We start from the raw sequence: 23,165 nt of genomic DNA, 5'->3' as shown, positions 1-23,165 counted from the left end.
ACCAACTAAAAATATATATACAAAAAATTAGCCGGGTATGGTGGCGCATGCCTGTAGTCCCAGCTACTCGGGAGGCTGAGGCAGAAGGATCGCTGAGCCCCGGAGATTGAGGTTGCTGTGAGCCAGGCTGACACCATGGCACTCACTCTAGCCTGGGCAACAAAGTGAGACTCTGTCTCAAAAAAAAAAAAAAAGAAAAGAAAAGAAAAGAAGCAATATATGTACATTGTAGCTAACATAGAAAATATAAGAGAGAAAGGGGAAATCACCCCGTAATCTTACAACAGAGGCAATCACCATTAAAATATAACCAAAATTCCACTTGTCCATTTTTGCAAAAATGGAAAAGCTAATCCTAAAGTTTATATAGAATTGCATGAGACCCTGGATAACCAAAACAATCTTGAAAAAGAACAAAGTTGGAGAATTCACATTACCTGATTTGAAATCTTACAACAGAGTTATAATAATTATCAAAAAAGTAGCATAGGGATAAACAACAGATCAACAGAATAAAATTGAGACTCTAGGAATAAATCTATAGATTTATGGTCAATTGATTTCTTCTTTTGTTTATTTATTCCTTTATGTTTAATTGATTTCTGATAAGGATGCCAACAGGAAAAGAAGTCTTCTCAACATATGGTGCTGCAACAACTGAATATCCACATGCCAAAGAATGAAGGTGAACCCTTACCTCACACCATATAAACAAAAATTAACTCAAAACAGATCAAAGACCTAAATATATTAATATAAGAGCCAGGCCGGGCGCTGTGGCTCACGCCTGTAATCCTAGCTCTTGGGAGGCCGAGGCGGGCGGATTGCTCAAGGTCAGGAGTTCAAAACCAGCCTGAGCAAGAGCGAGACCCCGTCTCTACTATAAAAATAGAAAGAAATTAATTGGCCAACTGATATATATATAAAAAATTAGCCGGGCATGGTGGCGCATGCCTGTAGTCCCAGCTACCCGGGAGGCTGAGGCAGAAGGATCACTCGAGCCCAGGAGTTTGAGGTTGCTGTGAGCTAGGCTGACGCCACGGCACTCACTCTAGCCTGGGCAACAAAGCGAGACTCTGTCTCAAAAAAAAAAAAAAAAAAAAAAAAAAATATAAGAGCCAAACTCCTATAAGAAAACACAGGGGTAAATCTTCCTGACCTTGAGTTTGGCAATGCTTTCTTACATATAACACCAAAAGACAAGCAACAAAGAAAAAATAGATAAATTAGACTTCATCAAAATTATAACTTTTGGCCGGGTGCAGTGGCTCACGCCTGTAATCCTAGCACTCTGGGAGGCTAAGGCAGGTGGACTGCTCAAGGTCAGGAGTTTGAAACAAGCCTGAGCAAGAGTGAGACCCCGTTTCTACTAAAAACAGAAAGATATTAATTGACCAACTAAACATACATAGAAAAAAAATTAGCTGGGCATGGTGGCACATGCCTGTAGTCCCAGCTACTCGGGAGGCTGAGGCAGAAGGATTGCTTTAGCCTAGGAGTTTGAGGTTGCTATGAGCTAGGCTGATGCCAGGGCACTCTAGCCAGGGCAACAGAGACTCTGCCGGGCACAGTGGCTCACGCCTGTAATCCTAGCACTCTGGGAGGCGAGGCGGGCGGATTGCTCGAGGTCAGGAGTTTGAAACCAGCCTGAGCAAGAGCGAGACCCTGTCTCTACTATAAATAGAAATAAATTAATTGGCTAACTAATATATATAGAAAAAATTAGCAGGCCACGGTAGCACATGCCTATAGTCCTAGCTAAAGAAAAGAAAAGAAAAGAAAAGAAAAGAAAAGAAAAGAAAAGAAAAGAAAAGAAAAGAAAAGAAAAGAAAAGAAAAGAAAAGAAAAGAAAAGAAAAGAAAAGAAAAGGAGAGAAAGAAAGAAAGAAAGAAAGAAAGAAAGAAAGAAAGAAAGAAAGAAAGAAAGAAAGAAAGAAAGAAAGAAAGAGAGAGAGAGAAAATATAAAGAACCCTTACAATTCAACAACAAAAAGACATACAGGCCGGGCGCTGTGGCTCACGCCTGTAATCCTAGCTCTTGGGAGGCCGAGGCGGGCGGATTGCTCAAGGCCAGGAGTTCAAAACCAGCCTGAGCAAGAGTGAGACCCCATCTCTACTATAAAAATAGAAAGAAATTAATTGGCCAACTGATATATATATAAAAAAAAGAATTAGCCGGGCATGGTGGCGCATGCCTGTAGTCCCAGCTATCCGGGAGGCTGAGGCAGAAGGATTGCTCGAGCCCAGGAGTTTGAGGTTGCTGTGAGCTAGGCTGACGCCACGGCACTCACTCTAGCCTGGGCAACAAAGTGAGACTCTGTCTCAAAAAAAAAAAAAAAAAAAAAAGACATACAACCAAATTAAAAGGGCCAGAAGATCTGACTAAGCATTTCTCCAAAGAAGATAGACAAAAGGCCAACAAACACATGATAAGATGCTCAAACTCATTAGTCATTAGGGAAATGCAAATCACAACCATTATGAGATATTTCATACCCACTAGGATAGCTATTATCAAACAAAAGGAAAATAATAAGTGTTGCAAGGATGTGGAGAAATTGGAACCCTTCATACATTGCTGGTGGGAATATAAAATGGTGCACCTATAGTCTATGAAAAAAAGTTTGGTGGTTCCTCAAAAAAATTAAACACAAAAGAACAATATGGCCCTGAAATTCCTCCTGGGCACATACCTAAAAAATTGTAAATAGATGTCCAAACAAAAACAATTGGCTGGGCACAGTGACTCACACTTGTAACCCTAGCACTTTGGGCAGCCGAGATGGGAGGATCATCTGAGCCCAGGAGTTCAGGACCAGTGTGGGCAACATAGCAAAACTCCATCTCCACAAAAAAATAAGAAAAATTAGCCAGGTGAGGTGGCACACACTTGTAGTACTAGCTACTTGGGAGGCTGAGGTAGGAGGATCGCTTGAGCCCAGAAGCTCGAGCTGCAGTGAGCTATGATCACATATACCACTGTACTCCAGCTTGGCAGGGGTCCTCAAACTTTTTAAACAGGGGGCCAGTTCACTGTCCCTCAGACCGCTGGAGAGTGCATACTGTGGTCCCAGGACGAGTCGGCTGCTAAGCAGGACAGGCAGCCACAGCAAAAACACCTGGAGGGCCGGATAAATGTGCTAGGCAGCCCACATGTAGCCCATAGGCCCATAGTTTGAGGATGCCTGGGTTGGAATAAGACCCTATTTCTTTAAAAAACAAACTGGCCGGGTGTGGTGGCTCACACCTGTAATCCTAGCACTCTGGGAAGTACAGGCAGGCGGATCGCTCAAGGTCGGGAGTTCAAGACCAGCTCGAGCAAGACCCGTCTCTACTAAAAACAGAAAGAAATTAATTGGCCAACTAAAAATGTATAGAAAAAATTAGCCAGGCATGGTAGCACTTGTCTGTCTATAGTCCCAGCCACTCGGGAGGCTGAGGCAGTAGGATTGCTTGAGCCCAGGAGTTTCAGGTTCCTGTGAGCTAGGCTGACGCCACGGTACTCTAGCCCAGGCAACGCAGTGAGACTCTGACTCAAAACAAACAAACAAAAAAAGATGGCTGACATAAAAGGCTACAAATTTAAATTCCATTTATATAAAATGTCCAGAACAGGCAAATCCACAGAGATGGAAAACAGATTAATGGTTGCTAGAAACTGGGGGAAGGGGATATGAAGAGTTACTAATTGGGGTTTCCTTTGGGAATGATTTAAAAATTATGGGCCAGGTGTGGTGGCTCATGCCTGAAATCCCAGGACTTCAGGAGGCTGAGGCGGGAGAATTGCTTGAGCTTAGGAGTTCAAAACCAGCCTGAGCAATAAAGCAAGGCTCTGCCTCTCCAAAAAAATAAAATAAAATTAGCCAGCATGGTGGTGCATGCTTACAGTCTTAGTCACTTGGGAGGCTAAGCCAGGAGGATTGCTTGAGATTGGGAATTGGACATTGCACTGAGCTATGACAGAGGCACCACACTCCAGTCTGGGTAACAGATTGAAACCCTGTCTCCAACAAACAAAGAAAAAAAGAGTTCTGGAACTAAGCTGGGCACAGTGGCATGCGTCTGTAGTCTCAGCTAGTTGGGAGACTTAGGCAGGAGGAGTTTTAGACCAGTCTGGGTAACATTGTGAGAAATCCTATCTCTAAAAAAAGTTCTAGAACTAGATAGCGTTGATGGCTGCACAACATTGTGAAGGTACTTAATAACACTGAATTATATATATTCTTTAAAATGGTTAAAATGGCAAATTTAATGTTATATGTATTTTACCACAATAAAAAAAATCAGGCCGGGCGTGGTGGCTCACGCCTGTAATCCTAGCACTCTGGGAGGCCGAGGCGGGCGGATTGCTCAAGGTCAGGAGTTCAAAACCAACCTGAGCGAGACCCCGTCTCTACCATAAAAATAGAAAGAAATTAATTGGCCAACTAATATATATATATATATATATATATATATATATATAAAAATCAGCCGGGCATGGTGGCTTGTGCCTGTAGTCCCAGCTACTCAGGAGGCTGAGGCAGGAGGATCACTTGAGCCCAGGAGTTTGAGGTTGCTGTGAGCTAGACGCCACGGCACTCACTCTAGCCTAGGCAAGAAAGCGAGACTCTGTCTCAAAAAAAAAAAAAAAAAAAAAATCAAATGTTTTTCTAAAATGATAACTTAAGGTAGCATATCCATAAAATATGAGTGCTTTAGCTAATAACAATCATTGCTATCCAAGTTGTATTTCAATGAGACTAACAAAAATGTTAAGCTGAAGTTTTTACTGAATTTTGTCAAATTCTGAAATACTTTCAATGAATCATAGTTCAGAAACTTTATATATAATTTTTATAATTATTTTTGAAGCTAAGTAGGAACAATGAAAACAAATTACATTTTCATACTCACTGTAATCAAAAGGGACCTCTAAAGAGTATAGTCTAAAATTTTTAAATATCGCATTCTAAAATAATATCAAGTTTAATAGAGGTAAAATACCATGATGCTTAAAGTGCTATACCCTTGGAAACCCAGAATATCCAAAAAATGTACAACTCCCACAGAACCAGCCTCTCCAATTCCACCTCCCCAAACACCAATCCCTTTAAAATGTCTGTCAGGAAGGGTAATTGAGAAGAGGTTGTAAGTCAAGAGACTATTATTCTTTTCCTAACTGACAGAAAGCATGACATGTGCCCTTATGAAACTGTCTCCAACTGCAGGCCCAGAACCCTCTATAACTACAAACAGCAGCTGGGAAGCAGAAATTATAGATAACCTTGTCTTAGCCTCCAGTTCATCTGAAGTGAGTAGAGGAAGAAGAGCTTTCCCCTTGGCAATGTACGTTATCATGCAGCATTCCTGGTAATATGGAGGAGCTGTTATGCTTGATGCTTACTTCTAAACAAAGAAATTCTCAGTACTTACTCGTTTGCAGTACCAAAAATCTGGGCTTGGTACATACTCAAGGGTAACCTCTTTTTCATGGATCATTAGAGTTCCCTGTAAAGACAAAGACAGAAGCCATCAACATCAACTCTCAGAGAAAGAGAGAGAGACAGAAAGGCACAGAGAGCCTTTCCAGTCCCCATGCTGAAACAGTTTATAAAGAGTGAGCTTATTCATCAGCAAAAGGAAATCGCTGTTTTAAGCCACAGACTTGGGGCAGTGTGGCAGAACAAGCTTATGCTTAAGGGGAGTGAAAGAAGGTGAAATCGGTTTTTGGCCTTGGCTGCTGCAGATTTGGGTGATGTCCTTGGGCAGGCTAGGCCCAGTCTACTGATCCAGAGGTCATGTAGTGCAGCAAACCCCCCACCTGGCTCAGGAGCTAGCACACTATCAAGAAGTAAACTCTTCTTCTGCAGCACAGAGGCATAGGAGCCCTCTCAATTATCTTCTTTCCATGGCTAACTCACACCTCCTTGGAGAGGCAGTAAGGGCTGTATCTTTAGTGTCTGAAAATTTTCTTTGGAACACTGGCTGCATGGCAAAAGCACCAGGGGAAAAAGGTATAACACCAAAGACAGGAAGAAGGAAGGAAGGTGAAAGCTTCACAGCAGGTTACATCCTTATAGCAGGAAACTGTGAATGTCTGGTGGTAGCAGTGGTGGTTGTGGTGGAGGCATCACTCTAGCTTGGAGCCCACAGAGTGAGCTATCCCCGAGATCTCAGGAGCAACCACTGATAAGTAAGTCTTTGGGAAAGTTTGGCATAGGAATAGGTGGGAAAATGTGCTCAACAAGCTTTTTACAGAGTTCCCTTGCCTCTCCCATTTTGGACAAGTCACGAATTCTATTTCACATCAAAAAAGTGTTTTATTTAACAAACACTAGCCAGCAGATACGTGTTAGAGCAGAGGAAAAAAAATCTCTGCCTACTGACAAGGGACTCTCACCCACACTTGTAAATGAACTAACCGAGGATGTGACTCTGGAACTAGCCCCTGCGCTGTGTTCATTCTCCGCCCTCTAGGGTCCTCTGTGTCTCCTCAGACAGGGCTCTGAGTTATACAAGTCATTTCTTTGCAATTGGACCTCAGTTTCTTGCTTGAATCCATACATCTGTTAAATAATGCTTTACCTCTCTGCTTTTCACACCAAAAAAGTCAAGAGAAATACATAGAATAAAATTATTGTCTTGTCAAAACCAAAAGAAAACTGCCCACCTACCTAGGTCTTAGAAACTGTTTCCTGGCCTGTTCTCAAGGCTAATAAGAGCAATGATAAAAACTGCTAACATTAAGCACTCAATCAGAGCCAGAAACTGCTAAGTACTTTACCTTATTAATCCTCTAAATGATCCCATGAAGTAATGTTATCTCCACTTTACAGATGAAGAGATATGCTCAGAGAGGTGGGGTTACCTAGCTGGTGAAGGGCAGAACTGGACTTACATCTGGGGCTGTAGAGAAGGGACCTCCTGTCTCATTTACCAACTCCTGCTCAGTCTTTAGGGATAGGAAATCTGGCCTCAGGGGCCAAACAGAAAAGAGACAAGCTCTGCAGACAGGGAGGATCAGGGAAGCACCCCTCTGCTAAGCTCCACCAATGCAGGAAGTTAGTCAAGGAAAATTCTTTCCAAACCCAGAGGCCACCATTTAAGAGCATGAACATTTAAGAGCATCACACCATTTAAGAGCACGAACTCAGGGCTAGGTTCCCTAAATTTGAAGCCTGCCTCCATTCCATGGCCTTCACCATGGAATATAGTGAGGGCTCAATAAATGTTAATTATTTCAAGCTCTAAGTGCTGGAAAAAAAAAAAAGGACCAGCATCAGGAGGTAAGACTAGAAAGGATCAAATAGCTCCTCACTTCACACTGCTTGCTTGCCAGCCAGGAACATTTCACAACCAATTTCAATCTCCTGAAAGACTAAGATTTCTTATGGAATGGTCACTACCCATCAGAACCTGTATCTTTATGACAGCACTTTCTGTTAATCGTCAAATTACTAGTTTAGATCTTAGAGTCTAGGCTAAATCTTGCTGGCCTTTTATTATCAGCACACTGTCTGGTACAGAAAAGGAGCTTAATAAGCTCTTATTGAATGAATAAAAGATTGAATGGATGAGTGACTGAATACAGCCAACTATCCCTGGAGGACAGAAATGCTTAGCACACAGTGGCTCTGGAGGGAGATACTGCTGTCAAAGCGTACATCTGTATATCCAATCCATAAAACATATAGGTGGCCATTTGAAGAGCAGCCACCAGAACAAGGCATCGTCAATTTCAGTCAACTGCAAATTCTGAGGTATTAGTAGATTCAATAATTTCTAAGTACTTTATACTTCTCAGATAACAAATATGCTGTTCTAGTAGCTGTAGATGACCTTTTGTCTAGGATAGGGAACGACCCCTGCCAGGAGGCCCCATTAGCATATCATTTTGAGATTACCTTTATCTCACATGTAAAAGGTAATGATTTCTTTCTCACATGTAAAAAGGTAATGATTTCTTATTTTCATAGTCTCACACAACTCAAACAGCCTTGGTTTTATTTAACCTGCACATGGCTAGACATAAGGCTGCCAACAACCACTGCTAAAGAGTATTAAATGGTTTTAACATCATTGTTGAAAGACAGTTGTTTTCTGTTTATTGTTTTTTTTGAGATACAGTCTCACTCTGTTGCCTGGGCTAGGGTGCCCTGGCGTCCACCTAGCTCACAGCAACCACAAACTCCTGGGCTCAAATGATCCTCCTGCCTCAACCTCCCAAGTAGCTGGGACTACAGGCATGTGCCACCATGCCCAGCTAATTTTATATATATTATTTTAGTTAGCCAATTAATTTCTTTCTATTTTTAATAGAGACGGCGTCTCGCTCTTGCTCAGGCTGGTTTCAAACTCCTGATCTTGAGCAATCCACCCGCCTAGGCCTCCCAGAGTGCTAGGATTACAGGCGCAAGCCACCACGCCCAGCCTAGCCAATTAATTGTTTTAATAAGAATAAATACTCAAAGGAAAAATCTGAATGAGAACAATCAGGTTTATTTATGATTTGATTCTCCAGTCACTGTCATACACAGGTAGCCCAGACATACCATGCACAAGCATGACATACATATAATACACCCCTCCCCATCACTGCCAAGCCCTTTTTTCAATTTCACAAAGCAGAGATCTGCCAGTGTCTCCTAGGGAAGTAACCTGTGGGACGTTATATGGGATTAATGGATTAATTAATGGGTAGGATGATGCAATCACTTCTAGTGGATGTCCACTCTTAATTGTCTATTCTTTTTTTTTTTTCTTTTTTGAGGCAGAGTCTCACTCTGTTGCCCCGGCTAGAGTGCCATGGCATCAGCCTAGCTCACAGCAACCTCAACTCCTGGGCTTAAGCAATTTTATTGCCTCAGCCTCCTGAGTAGCTGAGACTACAGGTATGTGCCACCATGCCCGGCTGATTTTTTCTATGTATTTTTAGTTGGCCAATTAATTTCTATTTTTAGTAGAGACGGGGTCTCACTCTTGCTCAGGCTGGTTTTGAACTCCTGACCTTGAGCAATCCACCTGCCTTGGCTTCCCAGAGTGCTGGGATTACAGGCGTGAGCCACTGCGCCTGGCCTCTTAATTGTCTATTATCTACCATCTTCCCACATTACAATTTTTATCCATCATTTGAATTATCGGGTTATTAAGCTACTCAAGCAAAGGTACCATGAAAGCTATGAGTGCCAGTTGGGTGTGGTGGCTCATGCCTGTAATCCTACCACTCTGGGAGGCCAAGGTGGGAGGACTGCTTGACCTCAGGAGTTCGAGACCAGCCTGAGCAAGAGAACTGTCTCTATTAAAAAAAAAAAAAAAAAATTAGCCAGGCATCATGTGGTATACGCCTGCAGCTCCAGCTACTCGGGAGGCTGAGGCAGGATTGCTTGAGCCCAGGAATTTGAGGTTGCTGTGAGCTAGGCTGACACCACGGCCCTCTATTCAGGGCAATGGAGTGAGACTCTATCTCAAAAATAACATAAAATAAAAATTAGCAAAAAAAAAAAAAAAAGCCATGGTGTGATTAACCAGGTCTGGTCCTATTTGAAAATAAAACTAAAGACAGATCCTCCTTTCTCAGCAGTGTTAGATTAGGCTTAAATTAGACTAAAACCTGCTAAAATCCTCTTACGCTCAAAGCCCTCACTTGGCAAACTTACACACACGTCTTCCTAAGTACATTTCAAGGGGTCTTAATATGTAGCTGCAAGAAGCTATAGATATTTGTACCTCAGAATGGCAAAGCTCGTCCTTACTCTCCACACCTCAGGGATGCTACAAAGGAGCAAACTCTGGGTCTAGGGCCTGCTGAATTCAACATTTACAGTGCCATTTCCTTTTTCATTAGCTGCTCTTAAGAGACTTCACAACTTTATTTTGTGACTGCCAGCCTATGAGGATGAGTTTGGTCACAGAGTTGAGATTCTACCATATGTGCCAATTGGATCATAACCAACCCTCAAGAATTTTTAAGGTGGTGGGAGGTACAAGATAAAATGGAAAGGGAAGAATATTTCTGGCCAGCAGCTTTGTATCTTTGTTAAAGATATTCAATACAAGCTTAGTCACAGCTATAGTCTGTACTGAGAAAACAAGTGCTGTATGACATAATGGATCTTCCCATTAAAGCACACAGAGAGACAGGATCAAAAGGCAGGGGGAAAGAAAGTACATGAATCTTGTGAACACAACTCACACCGAAATATCAGCAATCACTCTTTGTTGATTTGTGTTTCTTCCAAACACAGGATAGAAGAATAAGGTTATTGGTGGTTGAGAACTAGTTCTGTTTATAAGCGATAATCTTTATTCATAAAGCTATTTACAGTTTATGAAAGCATTCTTCACAAATGCCATCTCACTAAGATTCTCAGAAGTAGGGCATATGTAAAATCTATTTACATATGTATGGCTGAGATACATGGAATAGCCTGCCCAAGACTACAGAGCTAGTTAGCAACACATACAGTACAAAAATTCAGGTTTTCTTTTCAACATACTGCCTTTCTTTGTTTTTAAATTCCCCAGAGTCAGTCAATTTATCATACTTGGAACACCAGAGAGGTAATTTCTGATGAAAAGATGTATAAGCTAGAGACTACAGAAATTCACGGGCAATGGTTTTTATAGAAACCGCCATAGAGGCCTTGCTTCTTTTTTTTTGAGACAGAGTCTCACTTTGTTGCCCAGGCTAGAATGAGTGCCGTGGCATCAGCCTAGCTCACAGCAACCTCAAACTCCTGGGCTCAAGCGATCCTCCTGCCTGAGCCTCCCAAGTAGCTGAGACTACAGGCATGCGCCACCATGCCCGGCTAATTTTTTTCTATATATATTAGTTGGCCAATTAATTTCTTTCTATTTATAGTAGAGACGGGGTCTCGGTCTTGCTCAGGCTGCTTTCGAACTCCTGACCTCGAGCAATCCGCCCGCCTCGGTCTCCCCGAGTGCTAGGATTACAGGCGTGAGCCACCAAGCCCAGCCAAGGCCTTGCTTCTTGATAGCATTGCCAATCCCCTAAACTGGCCTGCCCAAGGTAGTCTTGCTGTTCTTAAAGCACCTATAGTTACTTTAGATGCTATGCCTAAGATAAAGAGGGTTGCTAGTAAATGGCTGCTACCATGTTTCCCCAAAAATAAGATCTACCCATAAAATAAGCCCTAGCGGGATTTCTAAGCATTTGCGCAATAGAAGCCCCACACTGAAAATAAGACCTAGTCATGGGCGTGGCTACACAGCATATCCGCACAACCCATGCATTTCGTCGCGGAGCGGTAAAGAAGGTGAGCAGCCCTTCTCATTTGCCCCATCGTGACAGCTATGATCCCAGAGGTGACCGGAAAACGGCGGGCAGCTCCACCAACAAGGTCGGCTCCCCCTGTCAGGTCCCGGCCACCCTGTGCATGCTGCAAGCTGAGGCTTTGAGGGGAAAATAACACATCCCCTGAAAATAAGCCCTAGGGTGTTTTCTTGAGGAAAAATAAATATAAGACCCTGTCTTATTTTCAGGGAAACACGGTACCAGGAGTTTCAAGAACGATGACAGGCCAATGGACTTGCAGGAAGAATAAAGCAAGAGGAACAAAAATAACAGATTTAAAACCGGTGTATGTGATCTCTCTCAGTAGGCCGGGCGCAGTGGCTCACGCCTGTAATCCTAGCACTCTGGGAGGCCGAGGAGGGTGGATTGCTCGAGGTCAGGAGTTTGAAACCAGCCTGAGCAGGGGCGAGACCCAGTCTCTACTATAAATAGAAAGAAATTAATTGGCCAACTAATATATATAGAAAAAAATTAGTCGGGCATGGTGGCACATGCCTGTAGTCCCAGCTACTTGGGAGGCTGAGGCAGAAGGATTGCTTGAGCCCAGGAGTCCAAGGTTGCTGTGAGCTAGGCTGACGTCACAGCACTCACTCTAGCCTGGGCAAGAAAGTGAGACTCTGTCTAAAAAAAAAAAGAAAAGAAAAAAATTAGCTAGGCATGGTGGGGCGTGCCTGTAGTCCCAGGTACTCAGGAGGCTGAGGCAGGAGGATTGCTTGAGCCCAGGAGTTTGAGGTTGTTGTGAGCTAGGCTGACGCCACAGCACTCTAGCCTGGGCAACACAGTGAGACTCTGTCTCAAAAAATAAAAAAAGAATACTTGTTATAAAAATCTTTTTTTTTTTTTTTTTTGAGACAGAATCTCCCTCTGTTGCCCCAGCTAGAGTGCCATGGCATCAGCCTAGCTCACAACAACCTCAAACTCCTGAGCGCAAGGGATCCTCCTGCCTCAGCCTCACGAGCAGCTGGGACTACAGGCATATATATTTTTAGTTAGCCAATTAATTTCTTTCTATTTATAGTAGAGACGGGGGTCTTGCTCTTGCTCAGGTTGGTCTCCAATTCCTGACCTTGAGTGATCCGCCCACCTCGGCCTCTCAGAGTGCTAGGATTTTGGGCGTGAGCCACTGCACCCGGCCCAATATAAAAATATTTTATATAGCAGCTAGGGTCATTCTTTATAGTGCAAGGATACATTATAATTCAAATACTTTGCAAAGTTCACTATCCCCAAAGGCCAAAGCTAAAAAATGAGATGGAAAGAGTAAAGCAAAAGACATATGAAAGAAGAAAGTAGAGGCCAGAAACCCTGACGGAATCCCAAACAATGCCCTATGGCAGCTCTGTAGCTCTGTCCATTGACCTTCTCCATGTCCTCCACTTTGACTGGCCTTTTACTGAACAGAGTCTGAGCTGCCCTTTGATCATCTAGGAGATGAGGTCACCATAGGATCTCCACTGAAAACAAAATACCTCCTCATGGTTGAGGGGCATGGAAACACTGCCCTCTCAGCTGCCACTTTTTGAGATACCTTTTCTTGGCCAAATGAAAGCAGAACAAAAACTTTTTCTCAAATGTTCCTTAACAACAAACATTTTAAAACTATGTCCAGCTTATCCTATACCAGCAACAACCAGCATCAAGCCAAAACTTTATTAGTGCTCTATGAAGTAAGATGGCCAAAGTATACTTCACTGAGCCCCACCCATCAGGGTCAGAGCTGGCAGAAATCAGGGTTTCAAGATGAACTAGTCTGCAGGATCATACACTCTAGTCCAGACCCTGACATAAAAGAACTTAATTATTTTAAAGGTATCTCATGCTGAGAATATATTCCATCCACTCCACTACCACTCCCTGCCTGTCTAACATGTATTTTAAAGTTAAGACTCCCGGTTCTAGAAAATGCCTCCTGTCATGATCGAAGAAGATCAGTGATCTACAGTCTTTGAGATAATTCCACGAACTCAGCTCTAGAAGACTTAGGAAGAACAGACTGCCTACCAAGGGGATCCATAATACTCTCCAAACAAATAAGTAAGCAATTAAATAAATAATCAAAAGAGCCAAAAATCTTTTCTCTCCTGTGAGAAAATATGGCTCCATTACAGAGACTGAATCTGCTAGGCAGATAGGACATCAGCAAATTCTTCCACCACAGACATCTCACTAAAAAGAAACAATTTAGGGCCAGCGCAGTGGCTCACGCCTGTAATCCTAGCCCTCTGGGAGGCCAAGGTGGGCGGATTGCTCGAGGTCAGGAGTTCGAAACCAGCCTGAGCAAGAGCGAGAACCTATCTCTACTATAAATAGAAAGAAATTAATTGGCCAACTAATATATATATAGAAAAAATCAGCCAGGCATGGTGGTGCATGCCTGTAGTCCCAGCTACTCGGGAGGCTGAAGCAGTAAGATCGCTTGAGCCCAGGAGTCTGAGGTTGCTGTGAGCTAGGCTGACACCAGGGCACTCACTCTAGCCTGAGCAACAAAGTGAGACTCTGTCTCAAAAAGAAAAAGAAACACTTTATAAACTCCAGCTGTCAGCACTCAGAACAACTGAAAAACTATGGGCCACTAAAATGGCAAATATTTTTGAAATTTTCAGTTTGTTATATAATTTTGTATTTTTTAGAGCAATATTTCTTCTAACCTTTATAAGGACCTTAGTCTACTTAAGATTTCTCTGGTTAATAAATAATTTATTTCCAAACAAAGATATGACCTAATTACTAGTTGAAGTAGATTACGGTTGAACATATTTTACTGATAATCCTCAAAATTCTCCTCAGAATTTAGGTTTCTGTAAGTTCCATTTTATTTTTTTTCATCTTTTCTCAGTTGGTTCTAATCACAATGAAATCAAAATATTCATAAAGTAGAATAGATATAGAAACAAGATATGGCTTGTTTTTTCCTAACAATTGTTTCAGGTAATCCTAAAATAACCATAAAGTATGCCGAACAAGTTTTTAGTCCCAGATAAAAGAGAGGCTCTCTGCTATTACAATTAGGGCCATTTCTCCCCATAGAATGAAGGGCAGCTAATTTGTATCATTTTTATAACACCTTTTTATATTCTGAGATTACTATTGTTCTAGTTCCCTGGCTCTTTTCTGCTGGAAAAGGTGGACCCTAAATTCAACATCTAGGCATGCTTCACTGTCTAGGTCTCAAAACTGAGTCACTGCCAGGGAAGAAAATAGGGAGACTGTGAAATCAATTCGGAAAATATTTTGTGAAGGTTCCTAATTTGTTTTGTTAATTGGATAACATAATCAAACCATTTCATTTTCTTATAGAATTGATGCTGGAAGGTGGTGAGGAATAGCCAGGAAAGCAAGCAGACTTAGGCTGAGATACTACACAGGTCACACTGCTGAGCCTACCATAAAGGCTGCACAGTGTTTCCAAGGCATCCCCAAAGAACCAGCAACTAGCTGTTCTTAGGTCCCACCACTAAAAAGAGACTATTTCTACTGGCTCTTATTTTCTTTGAAACAGAGTCTCGTTCTGTTGCCTGGACTAGAATGCAGGGGCCTCATTCTAGCTCACTGCAGCCTCCAACTCCTGGGCTCAAGTGTTCTTCCTGCCTCAGCCTCCTGAGTAGCTGGAACTACAGGGGTGCCTGGCTAACTTTTTTATTTTTCATAGAGGCAGGGCCTCGCAATTGCCCGGCTGGTCTCAAACTCCTAGGTTCAAGTGATCCTCCCACCTTGACCTCCCAAAGCGCTAGAGTTGCAGATGTGAGTCACCAATGCCCAGCCCTCTACTGGCCCTTTATCTACACCTCCCAGGCAAGAATCTTAGCTCTTTTGAAAGGTGTCACTATTTAGCCCTTCGGGCTTTAATGCCCTTACTCCAGACATTCAGAGAGCCCTGCTAACTTACTTTGTACAGAAATAGTGCTCTAAAAAGACTAATTATTTTATTTTTTCTGTATATTTTTAGTTGTCCAATTAATTTCTTTCTATTTTTAGTACAGACAGAGTCTCACTCTTGCTAAGGCTGGTCTCGAACTCCTGAGCTCAAGTGATCCTCCTGCCTTGGCCTCCCAGAGTGGTAGTATTATAGGCGTGAGTCACAATACCTGGCCGCCAACCTGACTTTTTCCTTCCAGATCTACTCCTAGTCCCTAATGCAAACCATCAACTTGTCACATTTCAAATGCTGCTTTAGATCTTAAGGGACATTTTCCTCTATAGTTTTTCCTCTTAAATCTACATACTATCACAAGAAGATTCTCTGTATAGTGTCATTTTGATCTTGTTACATTCTTGTGGTTCCTCCCTGTATTCAAATTAAACACTTAAATGCAAGGCCCTGGACAACCTAACCCAACCTACCTTCCACATTCCAAGTCATCCCATTCACTCACTACATCCCAGAGTATAAGAACAAGAATCAGACAGAAATTTGGACCTAAAATGAATAAACAAAAATATGTGGCTAGGTCTGTCAAAAGAGAAATAGTATTTACTATTTGCTTTCAAAGATAATAATTAATGTAGGCTGGATGCAGAAGCTCATGCCTATAATTCTAGCACTTTGGGAAGGTGAGGAAGGATTGCTTAAGCCAGGAGTTGGAGGCTGCATTGAGCTATGATGATGCCACTGTACTCTAGCCTGAGCAACAGAGCAAGACCCTATCTAAACAAAACAAAAGCTAATAGGGTAGTGGCTCTTACCTATAATCCCAGTACTTTGGAAGGCCAAGGTAGGAGGACCACTTGAGGCCCAGAATTCAAGACCAGCCTGGACAATGTAGTAAGACTCTGTCTCTACAAAAAATGTAAAAATTAGCTGGGCATGGGTGGCACACACCTATAATCCTAGCTACTCAGAAGGCTGAGGCATGAGGATTGCTTGAGCTCAGAAGTTAGAGGTTGCAGTGAGCTATGATCAAGGCACTCCATCCTGGGCATCAGAGTAAGACTCTGTCTCTTAAAAAATAAATAAATAAACAATAGGGTAGAAACCTAAAAGAAGTACTAGAACCTAGCAAATTAGGAGGTTATTCAGCTTGGGAGAACAAGAGCTTTCTACATTTTACAAAAGATTGCTAAGGGCTTTTAAACAAGGAATACAGAGCCAGAAACGATTTTATCTAACCTTTATTAATACAGCTAACAAATTTTATTTAACATATCATATGATGACAGGTCCAGTTCTATCTCTTTTCAGCAGTGAAGAAAAAAAGTGAAAAGAGGCCGGGCGCGGTGGCTCACGCCTGTAATCCTAGCACTCTGGGAGGCCGAGGCGGGCGGATTGCTCAAGGTCAGGAGTTCAAAACCAGCCTGAGCGAGACCCCGTCTCTACCATAAAAATAGAAAGAAATTAATTGGCCAACTAATATATATAATATAAAAATCAGCCGGGCATGGTGGCACATGCCTGTAGTCCCAGCTACTCCGGAGGCTGAGGCAGGAGGATCGCTTGAGCCCAGGAGTTTGAGGTTGCTGTGAGCTAGGTTGACGCCACGGCACTCACTCTAGCCTAGGCAAGAAAGCGAGACTCTGTCTCAAAAAAAAAAAAAAAAAAAAGTGAAAAGAAAAGAAATAGTTATTGCCCTCATGGACCTTTCAACCTAGTATCAAATGATTTCTAGCATATTTGCTAGTTGTTACCCAGGCACTTTTTTCTGATTTTGCTATTTACTCCATTATTCCGTATTTCTCAGCACTCCAATACTACCCTGAAACTACCAAATCGAATGCCCCCTTCATACCATATACACAGGAAGAGCCACAAGCAGGAGTTTCCTAGGCAAGGTACCAAAGCTAAAGTTCTCTGGCCTTGAAGTACACCAGCTGAACCTGGAAACTTAGCAGAAACAAATGCAAACATGTCTCTGGGCTGATGTTCCCCTAGTTTGTAGAGAACATAACAGCCCACATTGCTCTGAATTCACAGTTCACAAAAATTAAGTCAAAGAAAAGAAATGACCACTACCTTTTAACTATGCCACCTCAGGAACTAGACCACACGAACATTAACAGGTTCATAGGCAAAAACAATAAATATGCCATTTAATGGTTAGCTCTGAAAAGGAGAATCTGTAAGGAAGAGAATTAGTTGTTCAACTGTCAACTACAAATCTAGCTCTTGACATACTCAAAACCTAAATAGTACAGATTGATACAAGTCCACAGCACCAAGTGTCCCAAGACATCTGGTTAAAAAAATAAAACATTTGAAACTGGTTGGGATACAGGGAAGATAAGTGCTCTCAAACATTGTTGGTAAAAGAACTGGAAAATTTCTGGATGGCAATTTGACCACATTTATGAACTCATAAAATATGGCTACTCCTTAATCTGGCAAGTCTACTTGGAGGAATTAATACTACAGTAATAATTAAGGATGTCTGACTATTTAGCTACAAGGATATCCATCACAGCATTGTTTAATAAATTAAAGGACCTCAAATTGTTAAATTAAGAACTAGTTAAATACATCATGGTAGTTTATACTATGGAACATTATAGAGCCATTAAGAGTGATGCAATAAAGATGTATTTAGGCTGAGTGCAGTAGCTAACAGCTGTAATACCAGCACTTTTGGAGGCCAAGGAAGGGGCATCACTTGAGGCCAGGGGTTTGAGACTAGCCTGGGCAACATAGCAAGACCCCATCTCCACAAAAAATAAAAAATTATCTGAGGTTGGTGGTGCATATCTGTAGTACTAGCTACTCAGGAGGCTGAGGCAGAAGGATTGCTTGAGCCCAGGACTTGTAGTGAGATATGATTAGGCCACTGCACTCTAACCTACATGAAAGATTTGAGATCCTATCTCTTTTTTTTTTTTTTGGAGACAGAGTCTCACTCTGCTCCTTGGGCTAGAGTGCTATGACGTCAGCCCAGCTCACAGCAACCTAAAACTCCTGGGCTGAGGCAATCCTCCTGCCTCAGCCTCCCAAGTAGCTGGGACAACAGGCATGCACCACCATGCCCGGCTAATTTTTTCTATGTACATTAAGTTGTCCAGCTAATTTCTTTCGATTTATTTTAGTAGAGACAGGGTCTTGCTCAGGCTGATGTGGAACTCCTGAGCTCAAACGATCGGCCCTCCTCGGCCTCGTTAGAGTGCTAGGATTACAGGTGTGAGCCTCCATGCCTGGCCAAGATCCTATCTTTAAAAAAATGTATTTAATGACAAGAAAACATGTCCATAATATATGAAGCAAAAGGGTTATAAAACAATTTGTATAAGATTATCCTGTTTTGGCTGTGCGCGGTGGCTCACACCTATAATCCTAGCACTCTGGGAGGCCCAGGTGGGCGGATTGCTCAAGGTCAGGAGTTTGAAACTAGCCTGAGCAAGAGTGAGACCCCGTCTCTACTATAAATAGAAAGAAATTAATTGGCCAACTAATATATATAGAAAAAATCCCAGCTACTCGGGAGGCTAAGGCAGGAGGATTGCTTGAGCCCAGGAGTTTGAGGTTGCTGTGAGCTAGGCTGATGCCATGGCACTCACTCTAGCCTGTGCAACAAAGTGAGACTCTGTCTCAAAAAAAAAAAAAAAAAGATTATCCTGTTTTATAAATGTATATAGATAACATGTGCACAGAAAAACCTGGAAGGATATACATCAAAACAGCAGCAGCAATCTAATCAACATTTGTAAAATATTTCATCCAATAGCAGAATACACATTCTCTTCAAGTTCATATGGAACATTCACTAATATAAACCACTTTCTGGGCCATACAACATACCCTGTGAAATTTAAAAGAACAGAAATCATACAATATTTGTTCTTAGACCATAATAAACTAGAAATCAGTAAGATAGCTGTAAAATCCTAAAATACATGGAAATTAAACAACACACTTCTAAGTAACATATGGGCCAAAAAGGAAATCCAAAGAGAAATTTTAAAATACTTTGAACTACAGTCATGTGGCACATTTCAGTTAACAATGGACTGCATATATAATGGTCCCAAAAGATTAAAATATTTTGGTATTTTAATGTATTTTCACATTACCATTTCTTTGTTTAGGTATGTTTAAATAAACAGACACCACTGTGTTACATTTGCCTACAGTATTCAGTTTAGTAACATGATGTCAGGTCTTAAGCATAGAAACGATAAGCTATATCATATGTACACTCTATGATGTTTGAACAATGACAATCAAATTGCCTAAGGATGTATTTCTCAGAACATATTCCCATCATTAAGTGATGCAGGAGTATAAATGAAAACACAATTTATCAAAATTTTTAGGACTCAGAAAAAGCAGTGTTTGAGGGAAATTTATAGCACAAAACGCATATATTAAAAAAGAAAAAATTCTGAAAACCAGTATGTAAACTTCCTTCATAGGAAACTAGAAGAAAGAACAAATTAAATAAAAAATATACAGAAGAAGTAATAAAAATTAAACCTGAAATTAAGGAAACTGGAAAAACAAAATCAATTAAAAAAATCAATGAAACTAAAAGCTAGTTCTTTGAAAAGATCAATAAATTGATAAACTTCTAACCAGGCTAAGAAAAAAAAAAAAGATACAAATTACTATAATATTCAAAATGAAAGAAAAGTCATCACTTCTGATTTCACAGACATTAAAAGAATAAGAAAGGAATATTGGCTGGATGAGGTAGCTCACGCCTGTAATTCTAACACCCTGGGAAGCTAACAGGGGAGAACAGCCTGAGCTCAGGAATTTGAGACCAGCCTGAGCAAGGGCAAGAACCATCTCTACTAAAAATAGAAAAAATCAGCCTGGTGTGGTGACACACACCTTTACTCCCAGCCACTCAGGAGGCTGAGGCAGGAGGATTGCTTGAGGCCATGAGTTGGAGGTTGTAGCGAGCTATGATGAAGCCACTGCACTCCAGCTGGGGCAACAGAGTGAGTGTTAAAACAGAGTGTTAAAAAAAGGAAAAAACAAAAAAAAAAGAAAGGAATATTATGAGTAACTATATACCCACAAATTCGATAACCTAGATAAAATGGACCACTTCCTAGAAAGACAAATATGTCAAAACTAACAGCAGAAATAGACAATCTGAATGAGCCTTTATCTATTAAATAAACTGATCACTAATTAATAATCTTCCAAAACAGAAAACACCAGGGCCACATGAGTTCACTGGTGAAACCTACCAAATATTTAAGGAAGAAATTATGATAATTCTCTACAATTGCTGAAGACTGAAGTAGAGGGAATACTTTCTAACTCATTCTATGAGGCCAGCATTTCCCTAATACTAAAACTTGACAAACACAAGAAAAGGAAACTACAGGCCAATACCTTTTATGAACACAGATGTAAAAATCCCCGACAAAATTTGACAATGTGCAAAAAGAATTATTCTATGTATGCAAGGTTGGTTCAACATTCAAAAATCTTAGCCGAGCATAGTGGCGCATGCCTGTAGTCCCAGCTACTTGGGAGGTAGAGGCAGAAGGATCGCTTTAGCCCAGGAGTTAAGAGGCTGATGCCACGGCACCCAAGCCAGGGCAACAGAGTGAGACTCTGTTCAGAGAAAAAAAAAAACACTCAAAAATCAATTAATGCTATAATCCTAGCATTCTGGGAGGCTGAGGTGGGAGGATTCCTTGAACTCAGGAGTTCAAGATCAGCCTGAGCAAGAGTGAGACTCTGTCCCCCCCACCAAAAAAACAAGACATTCTCAAATAAAAAAAAATCAATTAATGTAACTCATCACATCAATAGGCTAAAGAAGAAACTCACATAAACGTATAAATAGATGCAGAAAAAGCATTTGACAAAATCCAACACCCATTCATGGTAAAAACTCTCAACAGAGTAGGAATACTAGGAACCTTCTCAACTTGATAAAGAATATCTATGAAAACTATAACTAACATCACACTTAACAGTAAAAAACCAGTGCTTTCCCACTAAGATCAAGAACAAGGCAAGCAGCTGGGCATGGTGGCTCATGCCTGTAATCGCAGTACTTTGGGAGGCTGAGGGAAGAGGATCACTTGAGGTCAGCCTGGGCAACAAAGGAAGATCCTGTCCCAAACAAACAAACAAACAAACAAACAAACAAATAAATAAAATTAAAGGCCATGTGTGGTGGCTCACACCCGTAATCCTAGCACTTTGGGAGGTCGAGATCATCATTTGATCTCAGGAGTTCGAGACCAGCCTGAGCAAGAGCGAGACCCCATCTCTACTAAAAAAATATAAAGAAATTAGCTAGACAACTAAAAATATATATATAAAAAAAGTTAGCCGGGCATGGTAGTGCATGCCTATAGTTCCAGCTACTTGGGAGGCTGAGGCAGTAGGATTGCTGGAGCCCAGGAGTTCGAGGTTGCTGTGAGCTAGGCTGACAAAAGGGCTCTCTGGCCCGGGCAACAGAGACTCTGTCTCAAAAAAAAAAAATTAAAATTAAAATTAAAAAAAGCAAGGCAAGGATAACCCCTCCAAACGGCTCCTTTTCAATACTGTACTCAAAGTTCTAGCTAATGCAATAATAAGCCAAGAAAAAAGGGAAGGAAGAAATAAAACTGTCTTTGTTTGCGGATGACACGATTGTCTAGTTGAAATACCCAAAGAACATGGGGGGGAAAAACAACTCCTGGAACTAATAAGTGATTATAGCAAGGCTGCAAGATATAAGGCTAATAATATGTAAAACTCAATTGCTTTCCTAATGTGGTCTCCCCTACAAACACAAAAAGACAGGCAGGACTATAGTTTGTCTACTTTAAATTGCTAATGTGGAGCTCTCTCCTTGGTATAAAGTAGGCTCTCACAAATATTAAAAGTGACATGCTGGCTGGGGCGGTGGCTCACGCCTGTAATCCTAGCACTCTGGGAGGCCAAGGCAGGCGGATTGCTCAAGGTCAGGAGTTCAAAACCAGCCTGAGCAAGAGCGAGACCCTGTCTCTACTATATATAGAAAGAAATTAACTGGCCAACTAATATATATAGAAAAAAAGATTAGCCGGGCATGGTGGCGCATGCCTGCAGTCCCAGCTACTTGGGAGGCTGAGGCAGAAGGATTGCTTGAGCTCAGGAGTTTGAGGTTGCTCTGAGCTAGGCTGACGCCACAGAACTCACTCTAGCCTGAGCAACAAAGCGAGACTGTCTCAAAAAAAAAAACAAAAACAGTGATATGCTAATCAACATCAAATGTTTTTAAAAACGTGCTTTCTTATAGACCAGCAAAAATAATTGGAATTTGAAATTAAAAACAAAATAACACTATATTAGCACAAATAAAATGAAATACTTGGTTATAAATCTAACAAAAAAAAAACATACATAAGATTTATATGGGCCAGGCGTGGTGGCTCTCGCCTATAATCCTAGCACTCTGGGAGGCCAAGGCAGGTGGATTGCTCGAGGTCAGGAGTTCGAGACCAGCCTGAGCAATAGTGAGACCCTGTCTCTACCATAAATAGAAAGAAATTAGCCAAACAACTAAAAATAGAAAAAATTAGCCAGGCATGGTGGTGTGTGCCTGTAGCCCCAGCTACCCAGGCAGCTACCCAGGATCATTTAAGCCCAGGAGTTGAAGGTTGCTATGAGCTAGGCTGACACCACGGCACTCTAGCCCAGGCAAGAGAGACTCTGTCTCAAAAAAAAAAGATTTGTATGAGGAAAACTACAAAACTCTGATGAAAAAAAAGTCAAAGGAGCTAAATATATGAACCAATCTAAGATCATGGATAGGAAGAGTCAATATTGCTAAAATGTCAGTTCTTCCTAATTCAATCTATAGATTTAATGCAATCTCAATTAAAATCCCAGTAATTTAACTTTGTGGATATTAACAAACTGATTCTAAAGTTTATGTAGAGAAGCAATACAGGCAGAACAGCCAACAGAATATTGAACAATACTGAAGGAGAAAAACAAAGTCAGAGGACTGACT

The 23,165-nt window shown here is 41.4% G+C and overlaps 1 protein-coding gene across 10 annotated transcripts in view; it reads right to left on the bottom strand.

Moving 5' to 3' along the window:
- Positions 1-23,165, bottom strand: part of RBM6 (RNA binding motif protein 6) — a 122,926-nt gene that overhangs the window by 27,934 nt on the left and 71,827 nt on the right. For all 10 annotated transcript variants that reach the window (XM_076007876.1, XM_012771325.3, XM_076007879.1 and 7 more), the window contains one exon: positions 5,415-5,489. In XM_076007876.1, coding sequence (XP_075863991.1) covers positions 5,415-5,489 — 75 coding nt within the window. The remainder of the gene's footprint in view (positions 1-5,414; positions 5,490-23,165) is intronic.

Source organism: Microcebus murinus, chromosome 1, assembly GCF_040939455.1.
Source record: "Microcebus murinus isolate Inina chromosome 1, M.murinus_Inina_mat1.0, whole genome shotgun sequence".
In the NCBI taxonomy this organism is placed as follows: domain Eukaryota; kingdom Metazoa; phylum Chordata; class Mammalia; order Primates; family Cheirogaleidae; genus Microcebus; species Microcebus murinus.
This window is presented reverse-complemented; position numbering and strand designations above follow the sequence as displayed.